Here is a 26,880-nt window from a genome sequence, read left to right on the forward strand (position 1 = left end):
TAAAATCTGAAAGCATGAATAATAATATGAAGTACTTTTTAAAATACAGTCACTTTTATTAGTAGGAGACAGATTTTTTTTTTAAGGCTGAATGCCAACAGCTGTTTTATAACTTACTACTACAATAACCATTAGTTCCTGGTGCTTTTTAAAGGTTACCAAGAATCTTGCAGGTAATTAGCATCTCAAGGAATTTATCACTATAAAACAACTAAATACACAGGCATAAATGCAGAAAGTAAATGATGTTACAAGCTTCTAACCATAGGATAAAGAAGGTGAGACATGCTTTACTATATTCCCAAAAGAAAATCTCTAGTGCATTTCAGCGAGAACTTACCTATTATGGAGCAGTCAGATCACACAATAAGTCTGGATCCCAACAAAGGATCCAGCTTTCCAAAGGTCTGGAATAGTCTTCACCATCCCAAAAGAGCAGCCAAATCACCTTTGTAATGGTCTTCATTACGAAAAATGTTGATTCCACCTGAGCTACATTGAGTAACAGTCTACAGGTGAGTAGTTACGTGAAAGAGGTTACTTTGGGACCGTGTGAATGTTTTGTTTGGTTTTAATCCACTGGGTTCTGAGATGAAAATTGCAGTAACACTAGGAATAATGGTAATAATCAATTTATGGCCATTTCAGGCTTTTTGGTGCTGTACTGGAGCTTTCTTTAAGTGTGCGCGCCTAACAGCGACAAGACTACTCCAATTATTTTAGGAGGGAACCCACTCTCAGCATCATGCACAGCTTGCCCTCTGGGCAACAACACTGTCATGAAAATGAAAAATGAGTAACAAAAAAGTCAGAAACATAAAAAATAAATATCACATTTATTTAAATAAAAATATACACACAGTGTACAATGAGCATGGCTTACAGACAGCAATGAAACAAAAATGCTAAATCCTGACGTATAAAAAGATTTGAATTGCTTAGTTGTGCTTTATTTCTCTGAACACATGCACACACACACAGTCTGAATGGAAGTCCTGTTAATTTGTTATACTGAGCCCCATGTGCACGAGAATGTGAGACATGAACATTACAAGGAACTGCTACACCAAAAGAAGACAAGTATCAAACTAACTGGAGATGTTAGAAAATTTGAAGCCGGACCCTTCATAAACAAAACAGAATTGTTAAAAACTTTTAAAGCCCTCTGCAAAACAGATGGAAAGAATACAGAAAACTGCAGTTAGAAAACCAAGTTAAAGCAGCACTGCCCCAAATCTCACCACTCCAAACCCCAGGTTCTGAGCACTCAACTATTACACTCAGATTTCTATCGTAAAACTTGTTCCCTGTTAGCAAACGAACCCCATGCTTTCTACTTCTGCTGTTTGGAATATGGATACATTGGTTCACAAATTTCTTCTTTTTTGTTTTTAATTCTGAATTATTAAATTGCTACTTATTCATTTTTTTGACAAAATCGTACTTTTCCATCTTGAATCGTGAGTATTATGCTGAAATTTATTGTTTTGGCACATTACTTATTCAGATGAGGCTAAGAGAAAGAAGCATTTGAGTGCTGCAGAGCCTAAATTGAATGCTCTAGCAACACAACAGTTCATGGGTTGCATACCTAAGGAAAAACCTCAACATTTCAGAGACTAAAGTCTGGTTTTGGTTTGCTTGTTTTTAAACGCAGCTCTGCAAGTTTTTGCTTTTTAACATCCAATTTACAAGCTAAGGCTGTGTTTTAAAAAGCTGTAAATTTTGTTAAAGCATTTTGAATGCAAATATATCCTTTTCACCTGCAAATGAGTGAAAGGTAAGAAGCAAAGCCATGTCTCACAGCATTGCCTGTATAAAACGTTTCCTTCACAGTAACAAAGCATAAATATGAAGATAGCATTGTTTTGAGTTTATAACACAGCCAACTCACACAATATTTGTTTTAAGTCTGTTAATTGCTTACAAACATTGATTCACGCAAGTAATTTTGCTGCACACTTTTTAATGCAATTTATATATTATACCTGTTGCTGTCAAACGCATTTGCTGCTCTTCATAAACCGGCCATAGCATTTCTTGGAACTTGTGATAAAAATAGGAATAAGCTTACTTTATGGAAGTCAAAATAGGCATAATATGCAGTGGGCTTCAAATTAATATAATTCCACTTTGTACTTAAATTCTTAGCTATTATTTAAAATACCCTAGCACATTAGTTCACCTACAATCAGTGAATTTTAATCCAGATTGATTGTTTCACACCAAGGATTAATTTCCCTATTTTACTTTGAAAAAAATGTCCAAATTTGAACAGTACAAAAACTAACGTTTGTTAGTTTTTAGCATCATTAAGGCTCTTTCCCAGGTAATAGTTAGCCTCATTCAGCTGTCCTCTTGTATATTTTGTTCCTCTTAACACATATATTTTCCAGTATTCCACTAAAATGCACAAGTACATATCAGCAAAATCAGGTAACAATTAAAAATTTGTTTCCTAATTGCTCCATAATAGCCAAAGTATAAACTGTAACAAAAACATATTAAAAACTCCCCAAAAGAAGACTTCAGAAGCAAAAAGATCTGCCTGCATAATAATGTCAAGTCTGTACATGTTCTGTATTAATTCTAACAGTATTATAATCATCCAAGAGAAAAAAAGTGTTTTAACTTTAAGTCAAGCAGACATGGAACACTTCTCATATATATGCTGCTAAATGAGCATGTTTCCCTGAACTCTGTGCAAACGATGTAGCTTTCTAATGAAAATTTATTTGCTGAATTCTACTCCTGAGTAATTCAGTAATATACAAAGATTCATGCAAGATGGACCTCAGGAGATGATTCAACTCCTCTGCTGGGCATTCAAAAGACTTAAAATGTCTTCTGTACAGAGCAAATATACTGCAATTAAACTGTCAGCCTGGAGCAAAAAGATCTTTGTTTCTTTATAAAAGACAAACCAGAAAAACACAAGCTGTGAATCCGTGATTAATTGACAACCCTGTTTTGATGAGACTGGATCTGATTGAATAAAATGCTGCAGACCCATGGCAGGCAATGACAAAACAAAGAAATAGTTGAACCTACTTCAGCACAGAAGCAATAAAGCTCTTCCAGAACACTTGGAATTGTGACGGGTTTTAAAATAGTCTTAATGACCTACAGAAAGACTAAGTTCCAATGAAAACACTGGTGTGAAAAAGCTCAGCCTTATTCAAAACAAAGCCCAACCTGCTCTTCTGTAATAGCCCAAGCCCAATCAAGTTTGTTGGGTGTACCTGTTACAATAAAAAGAACTGCAATATGTTAGGTTGTTGGGCTTTTTTTTCCCCCAAAAGTGCAGCTTCAATGATGAAAACATTTTAAGTATAAAGGTAACATTATAGTCAAAATAATTTGGAACCCCAGCAAGATTAAATGCTGAGGTAAGACCTTGAAAGACTATTTTCTTAATAAAAAAGAAATCTACAGTTTTTCATATTTTGAATTAGCCAGAACTCCCACAGGGCTGAGATAAAGAACTAAGAAACAAAAGTACCCAAAAAAGAATACTGTCATTGCCTACAATTTTACAGGCAGTTTCAGAATCACTTTAGGAAGGCCAGCATTTCTACTGTGTATCACTAGGATTATTTCCTATCACCTAAAGAAATTACCACTATTTCTCAGCTGCATAGCTATTGTTTCTCTAAGTTAGCAATAAACAAGCAGAAATGAAGTGAGGTGTAGAGTAGCAGTCAGAACAACAGAACAGAACAGTACTTTCCTAGGAAGATTTATGCTCCACAAACCTGCAAATAAAATTTTGTGCAGACCAGCTGTGTAATATTTAAATGCACACAACTTTATCTGCACATCCACTGAACAGTGCCCACTGGTACATGACAGGAAAAGGCATAGCACTGTATTATCACCTGCCTACGATGCACTGCTAGCTCTTCTGGTATCTACTGTTGATGCAATACATTCTAGAAGAGCAAAGAAGTCATTTGTGAAACAGTATTCTAATGGAGACTTTATATGAATAAAAAACAACTGCACTAAAGTTCTTTCTGAACAAACTACTTCACTCTGAAAAAATGTTCCAATTAGGAAAATGTTGTGTAGGTAAATTCTTGGCTTCACTGAAGTCAGTGCATTGGAAAGAAGATCCCTTCCTGACATACTTCTACATGTTCCAAAGCCTCACCTTGCTAATGTACAAGAGGGGTTTAATTGTATTCACAACAGATAATTTCTACATAACCTACCAAATAGAGCTCGCACAATAAGCTGCTTAAGCATGAAATTTTAACTAGTACAGTTACAGAATTATACCCAGTAACAGGTCTTAATAGATGAAAAGAAAACAAATTGTAATTCACTATGCATCAAGATTTCTTGGAATTCTATAGAAGCAAGCAAACATTTAACACTTTATCCATAGCAACTTCAATTTCCTACAGATTCTCAAATTCCCTATGCAGTTTAATTTGGGTAGAACTCTAATAAATGCATCACACAAAGGTTAGTAAACAGTGGACACTTGTTTTTTGGTAACTGTGTTTCTCTCTGGGGGAGGGCAGAAGGAGGCAATGAATAGAGAAAATCAGAAAACACAAATGTTCTTTGCAGGACACATTTCAAGACTAACATAAGCTGGCAGAAACACCACCATTCACTTCAAAAAAGCTCATCGCTGCTCTTTGTCCTAGAACTGCTGGAAATATCCTAGAAATAAGCATTACAAATTTCATATAAACCAGCTGCCACATTTTCATAGCCTAACAATACATTAATGCCTGCATATACAAGTCATTTTACCTATCGCTAAGGAAAATTTAGTTTTAAGGGTTTGCTGTGAACAGGAACATGACAGATTAGATATAAGTTACTTTACTTGAAGAATTAATCCCTCTGATTTCAGTGTGATTCATGTGCAAGATTAAGTGAAGTAAGTGCTATTTGGCTTAGATACAGAAAGCCAAGAAAGATACATCCAAAGGAACTGCAGCAAACCAGAATGCAATTACTGAAATTACAGGCTGTAATTACTAAAAATATATATTGTGAAGTTACCATGATTATATAAAAAAGACAAACATAATGACCAAAACTCTATTTAGCCTAAATATTAAGAGTTGCATCTTTCATGAAAAATTCCACGCAGGATTTAATTATTACTGATCATGACCTCAGTGCTTTGCCCGTACCAGAAAACACCATTTCAGGAAGGAAGAGATCCTTTCATTCATATCTCCAGGCTGCTGTTCAGAGTCTGAATGCTCCCCTCCAGACTGATAACATCAGTTCCTATTGCAAATGACATTTCCCTTTTTAATCTTCGATCAAGCCTTCCCAAGACCTAATTCCAACTGGTTGATGAGTCATGCTAAGCTTCAAGTTCACCAAGATAAGTTGAATGTATTTGGTTTTGAGCATATCCAAATTACCAATATTTTATTTCACGATGACTAACTGTTGTCACTTTTAAAATGTTAAACCTCACAAAATAACACCTCAACTGGTTACACATTCCAAATTATTAAGTCATAAACAGCAATTTTTATATTCACTAATTAGCATGGTATATGTTCCTGATTACATTTTTGTTTAACTTAGGTGTCAGTTTTTCCATATGTCCCTTCTGGAGGTCTGTAGTACTTTGGGAAAGCCATCAGCTGTATCATGTTGAATGCATACTTTCTGCATTTGACATTCTTCAGTACATTCTCTATGCGGCATCCTTCTCTAGTGAAAGGGGGGAAAAAGTACAACTTCATGAAACACAAAATAAATAAATATGCTTTATTTGTTCATTGCAGAGTTTCAGCAGCAGTTGAAGTAAAAATAACAAAGATTCAACTCTACATTTTTTGTTTTCCACAAGTGATGATACATCTTACAAAATTAAATCTAAGGCCAGGCCCAGTACAGTTATTGCCCTCAGAAACAGGTGATAAGATTTTTTCCCCCTAATATATTTGCCCTTGAGGTTTAAAGTTTAGTTAAAAAAAATAAAAAATAAAAAATTAAATAATGATACATTTCATTCTAATTCCAGAAATATATTTCCCTTTTAAATGTTATACTTTTTTTTTTTCAGATTGATTAGTATATATGTGAGATTACAAGTCGCCATAAAAATGCGTATTCTAGGAATAAGGCATTTTATTAAGTCTGGCCCTACAGATTTCTGATGGAAAGTTTCATCTCTGCATCATTTCCCCTATGTTCAGCTTTGCAATGAAAAAAAGAGAGAATGGCTTTTCAAACAGCCCAATCCAACTCTCTGCTTTACAAAGGAAGGATGTTTGTTCACATACAGTACAAAAGTCACAAGTGCCAAAGTGGTGCATCAAGACATAAACCAGACTTGTTAGAAAAGAATATAAAAGAGTCTTCAAAGCAAATGCAACTAAAGCAACAATAACAATCATGTTAATCTAACTACAAAACAGAACTTACTATATTCCACTTAGTTACTCGACAGAAAAAGGTTAGTTGTAGCAAAGAAAGAATCATTTCTTGAACAAATAAGATCCGATCAGCTAATAATAACAATGAAAATAAAGCAGTAATACAATGAAAGCAAGTCTTACAAACCACCGCCCTGTAAAATTTGTCTGGGGGTCAGTCTGTATTGTGCAAATCCATTTTTAATTTTGTCAGACGAGTTACTCTGGAAAAAGGGGTTCAAGCATTCAGGATTCCACATCTTTAGTATACACAGTGACAGCATTGTAAGTGGGCTTTCTTTGAGCTAATTACAGTGGGAAAGCTTTACCATGAACAGAAAGAGCAAATCAATTCACTCAATGCATAGTATGCTTCTTAGAGTTCAGAAAAATTAATGAAAACACTGTACATTTCAGACATTTGTATCTTGAAGATGGTTCCTTAAGGTCTGAAATTGTAGAAATATTACAGCATGATTTTTTCTAAAGTAGTTTGTCGTTGTTTGTAGAAAAGAAAGGAACACGAGTGCAGTTTATTGATATTTGGCTAATAGCAAAGCAAGACTTAAAATAAGCCACACAACCAGCAAGTGTGAGCTGACAAGCAGCAAGGCGACAGGATAGAAGTGTCGAGAAGTTGGCTTGTTATCAGTTAGACAGCCTGTTTCGGGATCATCCGAGTCATTCAGTGCTCCCTGGGTTTGTCTGCTGTTAAATAGGGGAAGTTAGGAACAAATAGAACAGCATTTAAACAGCAAAGAAAGCCAACAGGTAGGCATTTTGACAACAAAGCTAAACTGCATAGCCATTCTGATGAAACTCATTTATGCCAAGCACTTGCATAGACTTAGTACCTTCTGCAGCTGACAAGGGAAGCATGATGACTACATGGCTAGCATCTCTGTAGGTCTCCTAAGTGCCTTAGGGAAGTGTTCGCAAGTTAACATTACATAACTTACGAGACGAACTATACGAACACACACACTGAACAGAAATGAAATAACAAAATAAAAAAAACCAGTTAAGTAAGCAAAGAAAAAAAGATCACAAATGTCACAACATGGCATTGACAAAATAATGTCTCCATGGTTTTCGCAGGTTTTTCAGTCCTGCTTTACTAGTGACTAAGAAATACATAGGCAAAAATAGCAAGGCCACATGCTCCTTTTTGAAAGGATTACAACTACACAAAAATAATTTTAGTTGATAATGAATCAACTTATTAAGGAATTCATCAGTGCTGGTGCCTCAGCTTTGAAGTCAGCAGCATTCATTTGATTTAACGGCTCACACCTTCATTACCCTCAGAAATTTACCTTCTATCTTGTTCAGTGGACCCAGTGAGAAACTAAACTGCTTACAGTGAAGTTCTAATCAATTGCCTTCCTATCAGAGCAGCGGGGATACTTTCTAGTCACACCCAGTCTTTTCTACTGTAGCCTAGCTAGCTTCTATACAAGTAGAATTATACACGTTTCAACATGTCACTTCTTCAGTCCTTCTGAACTCATCTTTCTTTGACTGTGCTCAGGATTTCTGCTCATGGACTTCCTTTGGGCAGTAAGAATCAAGAGATTTCTATTTTTCTATTTACTATGAATATTCCAGCATGAAATGATAACTCTCTTTTTTTCTTTTTTTTTTTTTCTCCTCTCCTTTGTGGACTTCAGAGTACATCAGATTGTAACACAGTCCTTTATCAGAAGCACAAGTCCCAAGTATGCTGTTTGTCAAGAGACATAACACTAGCAGGTCATCGAGAGACTACGGGCCAGTAAAGGTAGTATCACACAATCTCATGAAAACGAGAAGTAAAACAGCAGCAGCCTTTCTGACGTGTGTTTAAAAGCCACGTCAAGTATGAAGAGCTAGGGTAGCAAAAGAGGTGCAAGAACTGCACCTAGAGGTGGGATCCTAGGTAATGCTCTACCAAAACCATTCCTTCCGTATTTTCGCTTTCAGAGAAGCCTTTGAGTACAAGCTATTCATTTATTTCTCAGCTTTGAATTTTCAATCCGTATATTACACCACTAAATAAGACAACCCATACTATTTTAAATTGTGAAAAAAAAAATATAAAAATTAAACCTCTTAATGTTTGAATAGTATCTAGGCAATTACTGGTGCCGGCATGTCTGGTGCTTTTAACTTCTATGTTTTCAAGCGTTTCATCAATGGAACTTGGATAGAATTCACACAGTATTTTAGAGGAACAAAGTTATGTTTTGCTGACTTCCTCAGTACTGTGGCTTACATTGAAATAAATGATTGTGTTCGGTATCAGACCACTCTAGTTAACACTTTTTTCCTAGGGTTCACCCCTCAGAACTTCCTTCCCCTTCTGCTCACAATGATAATGTTACCATTTGTGATCAGCCATTACAGCTCAGTTTCTCCTCACTAATTTCTTGCTTCATCATGTATTTCTACGTACTTCTGAAAACATGGTTTTGCTATTTTTCCTTTTTTCTTTCTTAGTCTCTACAGTAATTCTCCAAGTTGGCCTCCTGAGCCTTTTACACTATTACTCCTCCCTCTTGCAACTCCTTGAGGTGAACCTCCTGGTTTAAGTTTTAGCTCAGCGCATAGCCTCATCAATTCCTGCTCAGTTTCATATCCTCAGTACTTTTGGACTATTCTTTTGGATGCCTTCTGTCACAAACTTTGTGCTTACAGCAGAGCTGATGCAGAGCCTCAACTCCCTTTTCTCTATCTGGGCAGCAGCACAGCTCAGTGTTCAGTAAGTTTACAATCCACTGAATTTGCTACTGGTTAAGTACTTCTTTCTGGAGAGTATTAGTTTTGCCTGCTGAAAGTTCATTCTAAGCAGGTTGAGCTAGATGCTTGCAGGGTGCCCCTATGGGGATGCAACCCTCCTGCTTCTGCAGTGTCCTGCTCTGTTTTATTCCATATCTCATTGACAGTGAGACAATCTTTCATCTATGCTTCTAAATCTCCCATCAGCATCAGTGAGATTTATGCAGTTATAATGGAAGTACAGACAAAAGCCATTTGTTCCTTTTTTTTTTTTTTTAAGTAGATATGCTGAAAAGAATGATCAGTGTCTTTCAACACAATAAGTCTTTACCCCCAGGAAAACCACTGAGAACAGCTGATGCACAGGGACTTCTGTCCTACAAATTAGTCACATCATTCTATGCATGATTTGACAAGACATCCTCTAAATTGAGCAAGGGGATTCAACTCCATTATTACCTACCTAAGAACAAGGCTGAGAGGAATACCTAAACATGTTTTTAGTTTAAGAATATTTCAACACAAACAGGTGGTTTGCTAAGCACTGCTAATACTTCTCAATGCACTGCAGCAACATCTAACAAACCTTGAAGCGTTCTCCATGGTGACTGAAATACCTCAAGTGCAGGAGCCAAGTTAATGAGGATATACTCTTTCTGGTGATGAGCGCCAGTAGAACAAGGGGCAATGAGCCTTGTTTCAGAAACTGGAACACAGGAAGTTCTGTACTAATGGAAGGAAGCACTTCACTCGTATGGGAGAGACTGCGATGGAGCACTGGAACAGGCTTGCCATGATAGGTTGTGGACTCTCCTTCTCTGGAGATATTCAAGACCTGCCTGGACACCTACCCATGCAAACTTCTGGAGGGAACCTGCTTTAGCAGGCGTGGTGATCTCAACAGGAACCTTCCAACCCCTGCAATTCAGTGGTTCTATGAAGAGAAACAAAGAGGGAACCTCCACTGGGCTGCCTGTAGAGTGACAGCACCGCTTCCCCTGGCCAACCAAAGCTTGTAAAGGATGCACCATTTGATGCCATGCCAGCTAGATTCCTCTGGCTTCTGACTGACACAACACAATCATAACAGTGTTACGTCCGACTACTGTGTTGTGAAGGTACAGCCAACAGCCTTACGTGGTCCCTTTATCACAAAACATATTTTATGAGTTCTGAAGTTACGCAGAAGGGAAAGGAAGGCGGCTTTAAAAATATTAAGTCTGTACTGCACGCACACACACCTCATTTTAAGACAACTAGTGAAAGCTTCTAAATCCATAACATCTGGAGTCATGAACACCTCTCTAACTTATAGTGCAATTTTTATTCATTTACTTTCAAAATTGTTTATTTGAGTCTTGCAGCAAAGCACAAATAACACTGTGACAGCCGAGGGTGCTCTAAGTTTAATGATGATATAACCATTTCAATCTGCTTTCTTTCTCAGTTGTTGTTTCATCATCTTAAACTCCTATTGGGATAATACTGCATGCCTGTCAAATGATACAGAGCAAAACAGCAGTATTTTCTATTGCCTTTTAATTCAGATGATAAATTGAAGCTACAATTTGAGACAATGAAAATTGTGTGAGGAAAAAAAGAAGCCTCTGTGGAGTCCTTTTAAAGTCAAGCACATTTACGAGGGCACACTCCAGTTCTTCGTTAACAGTAAAAATGCTCGGCCATCCCTGCACAGTGTTTTGGATGAGACGTTTTAGTACTTTTCAGCTTTGCTTCACCTGGTAGAACTTATCCAGCTCCAACTGCTAATGATACTAGAAATGCTATAATTTCCTAAAGCTGTGTTCAGGTGCAATAGCTATGCAGCTTTCTATCAACACAAGGATTCCCACATGTGCTAGGAATGACTTCACTCTGAATTCATGCCTTACAGCACAAATACTTTGGGGAATTTGCCTTCTTTTTTTCTCCTCTCTCCTTACTGAAGCAAGCATTTTCTCAGCCTTCTGGGCTCTTCTTGTCAAACGCCAGAGCTGACTTAGAAAAACAGCAAAAGTGAGATGCTTCTTTTCAATCCCTTCCAATAAAAGCAGCAAAGACATTTCTTCAAATGGAACTGACTGCTAACAGTACTCAATCTTATAAAGTTTTGCTAACTTACCTCCTCTTCTTAAGACTTTCACAACTCCGAACTTAAAAGGAGCTTCTCTAAAGAGTTTTCAAACCTCTCTCAAGATTCTCAAACAGAACAGTGTCTGCTTGCTTTTTAATTTTTTTTTTTTAATTTATTTTTAAAAAGGTTGTTGGAGTAAAAACTACATAATTTCTGCATGATTTATGTTACTATGGTTCACTGAATGCTCCAGTTGTATTAAGAAAAAGATCAGTGGTTTCTATGTACAGCACTGTAATTCTAGGAAGGTAGCCTTAGCTTTCTCAAAGGGGGAAGATGGGATCCTCATGAGCATCTCTTGGCCACAGTCAAGATACTGCACCGTAACATCTGAAATAATAAAATGGGATAGGAAACAAATAGATTTGAGCCCTCTCAAATAGGATTGCTATATCAGCATAACTCACTTAAAACAGGTAAAGGAACATTGGGCAAAAACTCTTCATGTTGAGACACAGTTGGTATAAACCTCCAACAATCTGTCCAAGAACAAAAGATGTTTCTGCATCATTTTAAATGGAATATGTAGGAAGGGAACCACCAGAAATGTTTTCTGCATCAACAATCTTCTCAATAACTATTTTTCTTGTCAATAACTTAAATCATCTTCAAATCTAGATGGTATTCAATAAAGTAAATAATGCTAGAAATCAATTTTTTGCCACTTAGGTAATACTACAGTCGCTACTCAGATTGAAAACAACTGTCAATACTGGAACAGAATAACAGTGTCATACCTAAGTGAATTCCATCAGCAATTTTGAGAGAGCTGTTACTAAGCATATTGCAGCAATATAAAATAGCTCCTACTGTGTGCATCACTTCACCACACTAAGCCTTCCTCATCTTGCTCTACCACTGCTAAAAGCACAGAACACAGGAAGTCAGTTGTAAGGGACATACAAAGATCATCTAGTCCAACTGTGTGACCACTGCAGGGCTAAACAAAAGTGAAAGCATATTGCTTGGGGGCATTGTCCAACTGCTTCTTGACTGCTGACAGGCATGGGGCATCAGCCACCTCTTTAGTAAGTCCATTCCAGTACTTGACCTCCTTCACAATAAAGAAATTTTTCTTAACGTGCAGTGTGAATCTCCCCTGGCACAGCTTTTGTGTCATTCTGCACTGCAACTTCTTTCCCAAGTCTTATCTCTTTTGCCAAGATCCCCTATTTCCCTACTGCATTCATCCTTCCCTTGTTTAGCATATTTTATTAAATTCTAATAATTATATAGTTCACATATTAAATATATTTATTTTACAATTTCATTATCTCATGTGCTCTCCTTCCCCTTTTCACTTCTTAAATAATACGAGGCTTGTTCACTGAATTTGAAGAGGCATCAGAATCATTCTGTAGTCATAATAACACGATACTTAGATCTCTAAAAATACAGTTAATCCATGGCAATTTGTTTGCTTTCCATTCAGACCTATAGACCTATGGTTACTCAGCCTTTCCAGAGAAAAAGATTCAATTTTGAGGTACCTGTCAGAACCAGTAGACTACTGGAGGTTCGCTGTGGTCACAGATATCAAACAATGTTGTGGACATGATGATGCGGCAACAAGTAACAGGTTTATCAGAATACTGTCTTGCAGTACTTAATAAAAGGCTAGGAGATGCTCAATTTCCATGCACACAACCACATCCTGCAAAACCCTGTTGTATGCAATCATACTGATGAGGATGGATGCTTTGGAAGGATGCTAGAAGTCATAATGTTCTCATTAAGTCCAACTACCCACAGATGTCCACATTTCCCACTAGGTTTTATCAGCATAGAATGGTTTCAAACTTTGCAGCTCAAGTGAAAGTGAGGTGCACCCCACACCTGCAGCCAGTAGAACCCACTCTTGTTTTCAAATACAGAAACATCCTCTCACCAAGCTGCTGTGCAACATCTTTCCTGAAGTGACAATGGGGAGACTTACAGACTGTAGCAGATAATCACAATTATCTGTCATCATCTCTAAATTAAGACAAGTTAATTTTGATAGAAAATGTGGAAAAACACCATGCATTAAAATAAAGTGCTCATCCACTCTTTGCTATGTGCATCAAGGTACCATTTGTTTGTTCACATAACTACAGTTTAATATCAAAACCAGTTTTCCAGGTAGGTATTTTGTCATTTAAGAAACCTAGAGATAAACACTTTAAACCCATCCTCAGCTGTTTCATATCACTGAAGTTGAACAGCAAGACCAAATTCACTTTCAATTGCGTGTGTTCCCTTCACTGCCAAAAGAGATCACTGACTGCTGCCTGTCATGTGGAAACGGCTCTTTGGTTGTGCCAACCTCAGAACTACCTAGGAGAAGGCTGGTCTCTGCTGCCCAGAATTGCGCCAAGAAACATTTAACAACCTTACTGTATAAAGTAACTAAGGTTCTATAAACATTCCCCAGTAGTTTGTAATTTGCAGGTATGGACAGAGGCTACAAGTCCTGCACAGCCTTGCTGGTGTCTTGGGAGAGATTAGTTTCAGAACTGAAAGAGTTAACTCACAGCAGAGCTTCTTTACTTGTCAAGACAGTTGGGTGGTTTTTGAAACATAATTTTCACCCATTATTATACTTCAAGTAGAGGATTTGCTGTTTGATCCTACTATTTACCAATACTAATGTGCAGTATTACACATCAATTCTACGAAAGTTTCTCTTTTTATCCCCTCCCAAAATACGATTCTGATAATCTTCTCACCCTCTTCTATAAAGTACTAGGATTACTTACGAGCAAAATTCGCAAGATAAAATTCCAAAGTCTTTCCTGAGAAATTTCTCTCACAAAGTTTGAAATTTAATCCAGTATTCAAACAACAATAAACCAAATGTGACCTATACACAAATGCAGGCACAAAGCAAACAAAGAGAAACAAAAAGCCAACCAAAACCAATCACAACCAACCCGCAAATCGAACCTCAGGTTTCATAGTGATCTGAGAATGTGGGAAGTGATGATGATGATGACATTCTTACAACAAGTTCTGAATATTCAGATGTTTCCCTTCCCAAAAGTTACAGCACTGGTATTATTGGCTATTGAATCACAATTCTTTCCAGTATGCTTATGTCACAGTAAAAGAATTCTACGAAGGATGTAATTACACATTTAGTTCAAAGAACACTGTGACACAAACCTGTGATCAACCCTGTCTCATAAATGACTAATAGGATCTTAAATACTTGTTGATAATGAAAAATCTTCATGAATCATCTCTAATCTTTCAGCAAAGATTTTCTAGTTTTGTTTCCCTGTGGTGAAGAAAAGTGGCAAAGCTAATGTAAGAGGCAGAAGAGGCATGCTGGACAACTGAACAGCCACTCTTGATCAAGAATGGCACTAAAATCAGGCACTAATTTATAAATGCTCAAAGCTATGTTGCATTTGGAACACAGATCGCTTCAACTGAGGAAAGTCATGAAATCAACAGCTGTAAATTTGAATGTTCTTTGTGTTTTGTATGTGCAAATTCAGATTGATATACAAACAAAGGCAAATGTCACTGCTTTTGATTAGTGACACCAACTCATACCATCTTTCACGGGATGAAGCCATGTATAAGCTGTAAGATAAATCACAGGAAAGATCTGACAAGTGCTTTTCCCTCTCAAGCTAGCAGCAGATGCTTTCTACCAACATACTGAAAGTTGTTTAAGGGCTGAACTGTTTTATTGCAGCCCTTCACAGTACCACACAAGCCACCAGGCTGTATTCATGCACAGAGAGTCTGTGCACACGCAGGTCGGTGAAGTGTCAAAGTGCACCTAAGCCTTATTTCAGAAGGTGCACAAATGCTGGTCCCAGCAGCGCTACATGCAGCAAAGAAAATCCTACTTAGGCTGTCAACTATAAACCAGCTACACCAAAATACAAAGGCTGGGATGCAGACTAGTAATTTGGAGATGCCACCCCAACCACCCTACAAAATAAGCCACCTGTTCTTTTCTTGAGCAGACTGATTTTAAGAGTTTAATAAAACACAAGCAACACGCTATCAGAATGCTAAGTGCAAAGCTTTTTTGGTCTACTTGCTTCAGAACAAACAATAGGGCTGGACTGAAATCCTCATGAAGTAATAACTGAAAAGTGTTTGTTATTCTTTCCAATAATAGGTAGTCTGTGAAGACCTTAAAAACAAAACTTTTCCCCTGGAGATGTAGAATGTTAATAAGACTTTGCTGGTTTTGTTTTTGCTTTTTTAACATTGTTTAGAGGACTGTAATAAGGTTTTGGAGCCTCTTCCCAGAAGCAAGCATTTTTCTTTCCAATAAACAAGGAAAAGATTGAATTTGAAATCTTTTAAATCATCTATTTGTATATACTTTAGAAGTCTTTTCTCTTGGTTTGTTGGCACCAGCCACACCTTTGAAAGAAAAATTTCATGGTGAGTACTGCTGCAGGTTTCTCAGTAAGTTTCTAACACACTCATTCAGCTTAATTCATTCTCATATTAAAAGATAGCATTAGCACAGAACATTATTTTCAAAGCAAAAAGGGCACTGTACTGTTGGGGAGAATGACACACAGTTTTGCTTCAATAATTTCCAGGAAAAATAAACTTTAAGAAATTTCTGATAACAACAGTAAAAAGAAGCAGTGTTTACTGTTTGTTCTCTTAAGCTTCTGCTAGCAGCAGGCAGTAAAGAAATCAATTATCAGACAAGGGCAAATGCCTTCCCCTTTGCAATAATGCTGCCTTTCTTCACTGTTACAATGAAATCAAGCACACGGTTCAGCTCAGTGCAGCCACAGTGATTCGCAGTTTGCCAAAGATCAAAGATGCAGCTCTTGAGGTATGCTCTCCAACTGCATTCAGGAGTTCCTGAACAAAAATTAATAATTACTCTGGAAGTATCACATAATTTTGAGATAAGTCGCTGACAGATGGGAAAAAAAAAAAAACCCAGAAAAATAAACAAAAAAGTCATTTTACATCTTGATCTGGATTAAACTATCAAATATATTTAATTCTTTTTTCTTCTGTACCATAGATTGTATTCTCCCAAACACACAACCAGATTTGTAGCAAGCCTAAACTCCCAGCAGTTGTCACTGCAATACCTTAGGAACTGCAACTTGTTAAATGCTGCAGAAATCTGGCAGTTCCTGCAACTGTGGAGTCTCCAATAGAAATCAGTGAAGAATTAATGTTCCCCAGCACGTTTGCAGCAAGCTGCGTGTGAAAGAGTGCAAAGCAGGAGAGCAGTGAGACATTCCTGCTAATTTTGGTGATTCTCATCACTCACAAATAAACAGGATACGTACTATTTTAAAAATACATTTCATTTGGGAAGAGTGATTTTACTAAGAAAACTCTAAACCACATAAAATTGGAATCATCCAAAGTTTTGTAGAGAACTTATTTACCTATCATGTAAAACCATTTTATTACAACGAAGCATCAAGCCAGCAGTACTATTTGAGCATTTCCTTCCTTCTTCCCCAGGAAGGAAAAAGTAAGCCAGTGACAAGGTATAAATCTTCCCTCCCTGAGATGGTACATAGTTATCTCTAGCCTCCAGTGCATTTTTTCACTGTTGTGTAAGCTGGTTATTCTGTAGGCTGGAAGGAAAACAGTTTAAGAAACACTTCAGTGAGACATCATCTCACGATGCTCCCACTTTAGATAAACACTGCACCAATTTTCCAGATAAACTCTGTCATTTGAAATACCTTGAGTTCCTGAAGCCCAACACCGCATAAGATTGTGCTGGAGACAATTTCAGCATCTCCTATTTTGTACTCTGTTTATGTGAATGCAGTTCCCAACCTACTCAGGTGTGAGAGACATTAAACCATGTATTGCCTGTGTTTCTGGCTGTGGTTTTCAGGTATTTGCCCTGAATAACTGTGAGCCACAGGTGAAGTGGATGAACAGAAACCTGCACTGCAGACAAAAAGCAAGTGGGTTGCTAACTAGAAACACTTCATTTTCCTAAATGCACATTACAGGGGCAGGCCTTAAGGAATTCTGCTTCCCTTTTAATGAATAATATATTCTAATGCTCTGCAGAACTCTTGGAACATGACCCGCATGAGCCTTTCTGGAAACACCATGTCCTTCCTGAGCTCTGAGGGCTGTGGTAGCTCTCACAAGCCTCTCAGGTGCCTGCAGATGGTCACAGAACCAAGGAAAATGCAGCTCTGCCCCAGTCTGAGCAGCTCGGTGCTCTCCTAGTCTTAGGATTGCACCAATGTTTGCCACACAGCACTTACAGGCTTCTGCTAACTGACCAAACTCCCTCTATAGCATGCATCCATTATGCTGGTGACAACATAAGAGACCAAGACTTACAAACTGCTTAAATCATCTTCTGTCACGAACACAAATATATATTGACAGATTCACCAGGGTCTTTAAAAATATGTAGTTTTGCTCTTGACTAACCTTTACCAAAAGCTGAATCAGTTTCCTATCATCTTACCAGAACACAACTGACACACATAAAATGTGCTGGAATCACAGCTCATTTTACTAGTATTTCATTCCATGTTAGTTAAAACTAAATTCTGCAATGTGCTATTAATGTGCTGCTACTGATGGCTTAAATACAGTCAATAAAACACAAAAATTAAACAATAGAAGTAATTTTGAGAAATTATTGCTGACTAGCTACAGGCATCACTCATTATCATGAATACACACAGGAGGAGGGTTGGCTTTTGCACTGTTTATGTACCATTAGATTAATGACATCCTTCTTACTCTGTTACAACATGGTTAAAGCATGCAATTAGCAAAAATGCTCAATCCTGTTTTTTATTCTTTGCATGAATGTTTAAGGGCAGGAGAAAGATGATAAAAAAAGAAAGCTAAAAGCATGTGAGTGCAGGCCAGCATTTGCACATGTCAGAGAAGTCCATTTATCAATGCAGAGTATTCTGCTGCATAAAATAATAAATCACTTTTTCCCAAGCATGGTTATTAGAACTGAAATACATGCAGAACACTGTAAAAAACTTTAAACATGATAATCTATGCTAAGATGAAATTATTCTTATCTAATGGAAATTTCAGTGGAAAAAACGACAGCTTTCAATTGGTTCTATTATGTTCTCTTGAATTCAGGATAATTAACAATTGAAGAAGTAATAGACAAGCCGAAGGCAAGGGAAGAGTAAGCTACCAAACATTTGTTTCCCTGAAGAGGAGATACTCCATTTGCAAAGTTTTCTCCCCCCATTTCCTTCCAATGATTAGCTGCATATTTTTTCTAAGAAATACTAGCTATTGAAAAAAATGCTTTTAAAAGTAAACACATCAAATCACCTTAGTAGAAAATTAGAACATCACTCACTGAGACACTGAACAGTGTTCTGAAAAAGTTTGATAGATTTATCTACTTAAAATATGGAAGTATTTGCAGAATTCATAGCGTTTCACAAATGATTTAAGCTACAGTAACTTTGTGTCTGCGAGAGCTGTCAAATTTTTAAGTTAGCTCCCAACATACATGAGGAGCATTTCAGGATAACAGTTTTTTAAATTCATTGCTACTGCTGTCTATATAAACAAGGGAACTTTATAAAGAAGAAAAAGATTAAAGGAGAATAAAAAAGAAAAGAAAAAAAAAGGAACCTTTACCCCCAAAATAGCAAAGCATGAAATAGGTGTTTTATCATAGGAAATAAGTAGAAAAACAAAGGAAGCAGCCTGAATAGTGCAATGAGTGCCAGTTAAACAGCAATTAAAAAAGAAAGAAGGGCACCACTAAAGTAACTTCCCTGCTTTCCTTGATCCCACATTAAAAAGTGTTGGTGCCCCGTGCTAGATTTATATTTAAAACACAGTGGGTAGAGTGCTAATGCCAGAAAAATTTCTCCCACATTTTTTGGCCCTACTCACTCTGTTTTACTTTCAGTTGCTCTGAAGGGTAACTACATCCTACACTGAACCAAATCCTTTAAAAGGCAGCATATCGTGTACTCCCTGACCTGCAATATCAAGTACTTGGGTGCCAGACTTAACAGCCCAAGCTTGCCATATATGTATAGAGCATCACCAGGATTAGGCAAAGTCCGCAGGTGAGGTAGTTACCCATCCTCCAAGGTGCGTACTTAAATTCTTAACCTGGATATTCATATAACAGTACCTGTCATTTTACAGCAGAAACAGCTGGATTGCATTCTTCAGAAATCAAAGAGCTTTGTAGAAGATGTATCCAATGGCTAATTGCCCACTTAGCCACTCCTCACCTTGACAGAGCATTTCTATCTCCAGTCCATACACAGGGCTACCATTACAAAACTCACAAAATGAACAAAACTTCGGATTTCCTTTCCGGCACCACAAATTATGTTCAACATGATGCCTAACAGCATAGGCTTTCAAGCTCACTTGACTACAGACTATTTTGGATGGAGAGTCTAGACTCTTTTCCATAGTATGTAGGAAAAAAAGATTTAGGAACAAGCAATTAACTGTTTTGGGCTATGTCACAATGCGGTACAGATCATTAAGCTCTGCAACAAGACTATTTCTCTTCTAGCATTTGAAGCCAATGAAATATGGATAAAAAGTTTTAAATTTCTGTTTTTGCTTTAAAAGATCATTTTACTTTTCCTCTTCATTGCAATGCATAATTCATTGAATAAACTTCATAATAAAAAATTACTAAAACTACTGCTCTATTCAAGGATTACAATTCAGATGGGGTTCATTTAGTTCCATTAGTTTTAACATCTGTGTTTCAATTTGCTGATTACTTCAAAAGTAGCTATTGAGGTAATACACTGCATCATTTACAAAGGAAATTGGATGCATCACGCATATTTTGTAGTGCAATAGGAACAAAGTGGTAGCATTTGGATAAAGAAGCCCACTGTAATACCAGGTTTTGATACTGTCTGGGAAAAGATCTTTGACTTCTTATGAGCCAGCGGGGACTCCTTATTCCCTCTGGCTAGGTATTGCCACACAGCTCAAGTCCAAATTTGGGAAGGGTTTGTACCACATCTGTGAGAAGTTATATGCATGGCAAAAGGATGCTTTTCTGTTTAACTAATTGCCACAAACCACTTGTGGAGAACAGACTTGCCCAGGAAGACTGATCACAGCATTGTAAATATGTGCATATCCCTCTGTTCCTGTGGTATGGTCTGCATTGCTGCTTGGAGAGGGGACAGGATAGCCCAGCAGAGACCTTGCCCTGAGGGCCTACTTTTAGCCAATATTTGTTGGTGGTGTTCCTTGGACTTTGCTAGAGCTATGTCAGTTTATTTCGTGGAAAGCTGTATGTCAATAAGCATATGACGTGTGGCATGGGCTGGTATTTGACAAAAGGCACTCATGATCAAATGCAAACAATTTAAAAGGGGACAGTGGCAGTTATCACCACAGCATCCACTGGGCTGCACAGCTGGGACTGTGCAACACCTGTGTAAGCTTTGTTTTCCAGATGCTTTTAATTGGTTTTATAATTCTCTGCTTCAGAGTGTTGCTCTCTGCCTAACTCATAATTTCCTAGAATTACTACATTAGTCACAATGCTTTTATTCTTCTGGTGTGGTTTTTTTTTTTGTTTGTTTGTTTGTTTTAATCTAGATAGATCTCACTCAAAACTGTTCACATAGCTGAATTTCAAATGTTTTTGCTATGTTAACCATAACAAGAAGTTAAAGCAGAAAATTTCAGTTTTCAAACTGCTTAAGAGACAGAGTCACAGAGCAGCCCTGTGCCTCGGAAATACCTTTACAGTGAGCACAGTATAAGCACGCAGGAGAGAATCAAAACTTCAACTTCATTATCACCTAATTTCAAGTTTTACCTTCGAATTAAGCTTAAATCGAGACCGAAATGAATTTTGTTATCCCAATTGTGCTGCACAGACAATGATTCTTTCTGACAGCAGAAAGAATGATTGCCTTTGGGACTGAAAACAGAATTCCAGGTACAACTGTCACAAAGCTATTTCAAAAAATATCAGCTTAGACTACAAATATCATTACAGACTGCTATGCTGCGTGTTTGCTCTGCACCCTCTTACCAACACATACCTGCTGTCGGAAAGTGAGAAAAACTTCTGACTTTACTATATGTAAGCTTCATTATCTTCTCGGTGTTTCAGCACCAAGAACAATAGCTACATCACATCACAGTATGAAGAGACTCAATTTTCCCAGCACTTCTACTTCAGCCAAACCTTCATCTATAAACAAGCATTTGCATCTGAAGATGGTAAAGTTGTGGAGCCACACAACACGAAGTCTGTTAACTAAGTTTTAATTGCCTGACAAGGCATGCAAAACAATCAGAAAGCACACGGACTGAAAAAATAGTTCTCAAAAAATTGTTTCTTGGATGTACTAGTATATGAAAAGTTTCTAAGTTGTGTCTGAAATACATTAAGTTACATAATAATGCAGCAAATTGTGACAAAATCAAGTGTACTGCTTTCTAGATTTTCTTTGAATGACTGTGGGTATGTGTTACATTTAGTACCACACAGACTGCCATATTTAGGAAGCAAAACTCTGTCGCATGTAGCGCTAACTTAAGCACCACAAAAAGGTGATTTCAATCCTCTTCAACCAAAAAAACATACCCATTTTTAATCTACCTTGCCACACTAGCATTAGCTAAGTGAGTCAGCAGTTGAGAATATATTACAAAATGGAAAGAATAAGGCATTAGAAAGTGTCACACATCCTTCAGGAAACAAACTGCATTACATCTTTTTGGTTTTAAACTCCTCAACTAGACTGAAGAAATCTTAGAGATATCCATCAACACAAACAAGTAGCAACACAGAAGCAGGACAAAGCATATTCTCAGTGCATTCTGATTAAAAGAAAAGGTGAAACAGCAAGCATGGAACATGTCAAAGACTTTAAAAACCTCCCAAATAAGTTTTAAAAAACGTTATAACCATTTTAATCAAAACAGACTCTTCTAGAATTCCAGAATCAGTTTACAGATTGCTGAGACTGAATTGTTATGGTAGGTCTCCATTTTTAAATGCACTGTGATGCTATTTTGATCATTTCAAAGCAGCCAAAGACGCTTTTGACATAGTGTCAGTTTATCTATTTGCGTTCAATGTAGCTGTCATGTTATTACAGGAAGTAAACTTGGAAAACAGATCATGTCATTCTTGATTAACTGAAGCGCATTACAAGGGCAACAACAAACAAAAAAACCCAACCCTAAATCAACCCAGCCTAAAAGCTGATTTTCATTTCCTGTCTGACATGCATTATGATAAAAACTGCACAACCACCTCTCATGGCTATTGGGTCGTTCCCATCTTATATCTGTTGGAAGAAGAGGAGATGGCATGCTGCAAGTCGCTCAATAAACCTTTCTGTTACTGACTACTTTGCATTCTGCACATGTTCCACTGCCAACAGTTACAAATGAGTTTAAATAAAAATCAACAACTTGAAACAGTCATTTCTGCAAATCACGTGTGAAGTAAAATATGGTTTGGACAGGAATGACATATATTGAACCTGCCACATTAATCAAAACATAAACTGGTCATCAGATGATCTTAGGACAAGATCTTTCTTGTAGATATGTTACCAGATTGCTTCTTAATCCATTCTTTTTAAAGAATCTAAACAAGTTTCTTCACATCTGACTGCTGACTGGAGAGGGCTTGTGGCAGATCAGAAAACGTATTTAAAAACAAAACAAGGTGTAGGTCACCATTTTGCTTCTGGTAATATTTAACTGCTGCCTTTTTAGACCCTATTGCTACAGAAGCAAAGGTCACATGTTGGAGCTTGGTGCAAGGGGAAGGATTGCAGCTGCCTTTGGGCATGTTGACTGAGGTCAGCTTAAGTCAGAGAAGGGATAAGAAGCCTCAAAGCTTATTACATTCTCACCATTGTTAGGAACAGGCAGGTCTCACAGCCAAGTTGCAGAGACACTGTCAAGCAGGTAGGCTGTAGCATGAGTTTGAAGCTGCTTGTGAATCTGAAACCCTTAGGATAAATGAGAGGAGAAGAAAGAGGAGATTCCTTATAAACGTGGAAAAGCTGCAGTTGGGCCCAAGTGCCTGTTCAACAAGGAAGTCTATAAACCATGAAAAAATACAAAAAAACCAAACACCCACTAACACTCCTAACAAGAGATAGAAATTGGATCCCGTACTCCTTCACTGCACTAACTGTATCATACAGCAAGCTTGATTTAGTTCTGGTATCTATATTAAAAATAGAGATGTTGGTAATAATTCCCAAGTTACCAAAGTACTCTCACAGGCGCCATTTTCTGCAACAAATAAAAGAGACTACAAATAACTGATTCAAGAAAGAGTAGTGATACTCCTCAAATCACGATATTATGAAATCTTTTACAGAAGGACGAAGGAAGCTTTGGAGTACCTCAGACAGGTGGATCTATTTCCTGCCTCATTAACCATAATCTAATGAGTGTGTTGGGTCCAACCCCCTAAATAGTTCTCCCCTTGTTTCAGGGAGCACCCTCTGACCTCCCCCAGTCTTCATATTCCGACAGATTACAGTTGACATCTTATCTATAAAGAATGCAAGTTCTCCTATTTGTCCTCCAAGTTTATCTCTGAATGATCCAGAACACAAAATAGCAATACAATGCTGCTAGCTCTGGTATTTGATCCTGCTTCGGCCAAGTAGTGAGAACATCATGGAAATATGAAATCTCTAGGTAAATATAGTCCAAATGGGAACTATCTTCTTTGGTCATTGCAGTGCAGTTACTGGGACGATTGCTGCAAGCGAACACTGAGAGACTTGCTGCTGCTAGGTCCTCCAGCACTGCTGTGACAGCAGCTTGTTCACAAAAGGGCACTCAGCAATTCATAGCTGCTACAGAAAGTAACAAGAAATCACCACTAAAATGCACTCCCAAACTGAGTATGGCTAAAGTTAAAGGAGTTAATGAATGAATGAATAAATAAATCACGTACAGGTGGGAGTGCTGGAGAAAAAGAAGCAAGAGTACAGCAAAGACCAAAGGAAAAAAAAAGCGGGAAGCTTATGGAAGACAACTGGAACAGAGATGCGGGACGAGGCAGATGATTATCTGAGTGGAGAATACTCCTAGAAAACTGAAGTCAGAAAAGGCATTAAGGGAATCTAAAACAAGAGTAAAAATATACCGAAATACATTTGTCAATTACTTTCTACATAAGCCAGACAGATCTGCACCCCGACACTGCATCACACTTCTCCCACAGTAGAACAGTTTTCTCTTACGAAGCACCCTTTCTCTAACAGCAGTTAGTCACTGCTCTTTCCTGCATCTCCTCCAGCTTCTCCACAATCTGCACTGGCTAGTGCTGCAGGAAGTTACCAGCTTCCCCTGTTCATATTATGTATTATTTTGAGAAGAATGTAGTTTCAGAGATGAATAAATTCTTGAAGAGATTGAATTCATGATAATTTTAACCAGCTATTTTATGCTATTACTACCCACTTATTCTCCTAATTTCCTGCTCCTTTCTTATCTGAATTTTAGGCTTGGCAGTGCTACTTTTCCTGAGAGCTTTAGCTGCACTTGGCCAAAGCCAGGGTAATTCAGCTGCAGCTCATGGAGATTAAACGGGTAATAAATATGCATGCAAGACTTCCCCTATGAAATCCCTCAATCCCTCTGAAAATCTTAACAGAAATGACATATAATAGGAAGGAAATCTATTTTCTGATTGGAGGTAATACCAAGTCTTTCATAGAACTTCTGAATAAGAAATAGCACATGCACTAAAGCACAGTACTAAATGAGAAAGCAAATTTTCTGGATATGGCTGTTTAGACTTTTTTTTTAATTGTAAGTTGAATCATCATGGTGTGCACCATAATTAATTACGCACTTTTTCCATCATCTGTGCTAAGTAAAATATTCTCTCAGAAGGAGGGCATAGCTCAATTCCTTAACACTCTCATTTGGATCAGTATATGGTAAATACTAATATTGGCTAGGCAAGAGAACATTTACTCTGTCAACAATTCAGTGAGGGGAAAAAAGAGACAAATTAGAGCAGGACAACTCGGAGTAGGTCGAGTTTTGATTGGAATTCCATTAAATCTTTGGAGAAAGGCATCATGTGCATGCTTAGTCAAGGGCCAAGGACTCCCACAAAACAAAAAAACAGACAGCCAAACATTTTCTTAGTGGAAAAATTACTTTTTTTCCCCCCTATAACATACTGCAATTAATATATTGATATATTGATATATTTTGCTAGTTGGTAGTTAAAATATACTTTCAGGTTCTGAGTCTTCCATAAGTAAACCATCCCTCTGTATGTTACCAGTGAAGTAGATTCTTCTTAACCAACTACCTCTGGTGTCAAAATTTAGAGACAATTTTTTTTGCTATGGCCTTCTCTCCCTGGTCTGACCAGGAAAATCGATCATTTACTTCAGAAATTCTCTTTACTTACTACTGAAAGCATTAGTGCATCAGTCAATTAGCCTGTGTTATATCCTTAAAGGTCCCTTAAGAATTGTGGCAAAAGTTTTCAGTTTTCCCTTCAACATTTACTCAGTCCCCCATGATTAACTCAAGAATATTAACACAAATTCTAGGGGAAGGGCACCTATAATCATTGTTACATTGTGCTTTCCATTAAGATTATACTTTTATCCGTTAGTTCATCTCGAACAATGAAATTCAAGCTCACAGTATCATTTAAAGAAGAAGAAAAACCTTTTTTCTGAGATGATCACTGGAATGAGATTGATATTCTGCACTAAGGCACCGAACGTATGAGACCTAACTATTTTAAGACCCATCTCAAGAATCTCAGATCACCTCCTCTTAAAAAGGAGTCGTTAAATTTTAACAGGTACATGTTTAGAGGATTCAATCTACTCTAAACATGTCAAGGGGTAGGACACGACCTTTTGTTGCTCTCCCTTGCTAACAGTGACCATCGCAACAGGAAGCCAAGGCAATGAGGCAGGGCACTGCATTTGCTGTTCTCTCTCGTTACCACAGACAGTGTGCATGCACACAGGACAAGAAAAGCGATGACAGACACATACATTACACTGAGGAGCAAGGAGAAGGAAATAATGAAGTGACAGTGAAAATGAGAAAAGGAGTTGAGAAAGTTTACACAAGAAAGTTCTTGAGACTCTGACTGGAGTATTCATCAGAAACAGTGAAATCAGCATTGGGAAGAAGCTAGCAAAATGAAGTACAGGAGAAATCAAACTTGTGTAGTTGCAGTTAGAGAATATTCCCCTGCAAAATGCAGACTTGTACATCTAGCTTCAATCTTTGAAATACACTGCAAAACCAACCACCAATTTTACTTAATTTGCCCATTAGAAGCCTGAACTTCAATGAGATCTTTCCTGAGCCTGTTATGGTGTGAATAAAATTTTTTTTCCTCTTTTCCATTTTTTTCATGTCTTCAAGACTAGATAATTATTTTAAGGACACGTTACTAGTAAGAATTTTTTGAAGTTAAGACCTTCTATTAGAAAGCTTTAGAATTAATACATCCCATTCGAGCTACAGTTTGATATTCTGAAATAGTTGTCTGCAATTCCCTTCCTTCTTCCAGAAAGATGTTCAAGAATAGACCTGTATTCTAAGTAAGTCCTAGATGATGCCAATTGCTTTGATTTTTTATATCTTGTTGCC

General features: G+C 37.4%; 1 protein-coding gene across 10 annotated transcripts in view; it reads right to left on the reverse strand.

Annotated features, from left to right (window-relative positions):
• Positions 1-817: 817 nt before the first annotated feature.
• INPP4B (inositol polyphosphate-4-phosphatase type II B) overlaps positions 818-26,880 on the reverse strand; it is a 271,956-nt gene continuing 245,893 nt past the window's right edge. For 6 of the 10 annotated variants that reach the window (XM_048941065.1, XM_048941066.1, XM_048941060.1 and 3 more), the window contains one exon: positions 5,704-7,109. In XM_048941065.1, coding sequence (XP_048797022.1) covers positions 6,935-7,109 — 175 coding nt within the window. In that variant the 3' untranslated portion in view covers positions 5,704-6,934. The other 4 variants (XM_048941067.1, XM_048941064.1, XM_048941063.1 and 1 more) reach the window with 3 other exon arrangements.

The sequence above is a fragment of the Lagopus muta genome, chromosome 4 (genome assembly GCF_023343835.1).
Source record: "Lagopus muta isolate bLagMut1 chromosome 4, bLagMut1 primary, whole genome shotgun sequence".
Taxonomy (NCBI): Eukaryota; Metazoa; Chordata; class Aves; order Galliformes; family Phasianidae; genus Lagopus; species Lagopus muta.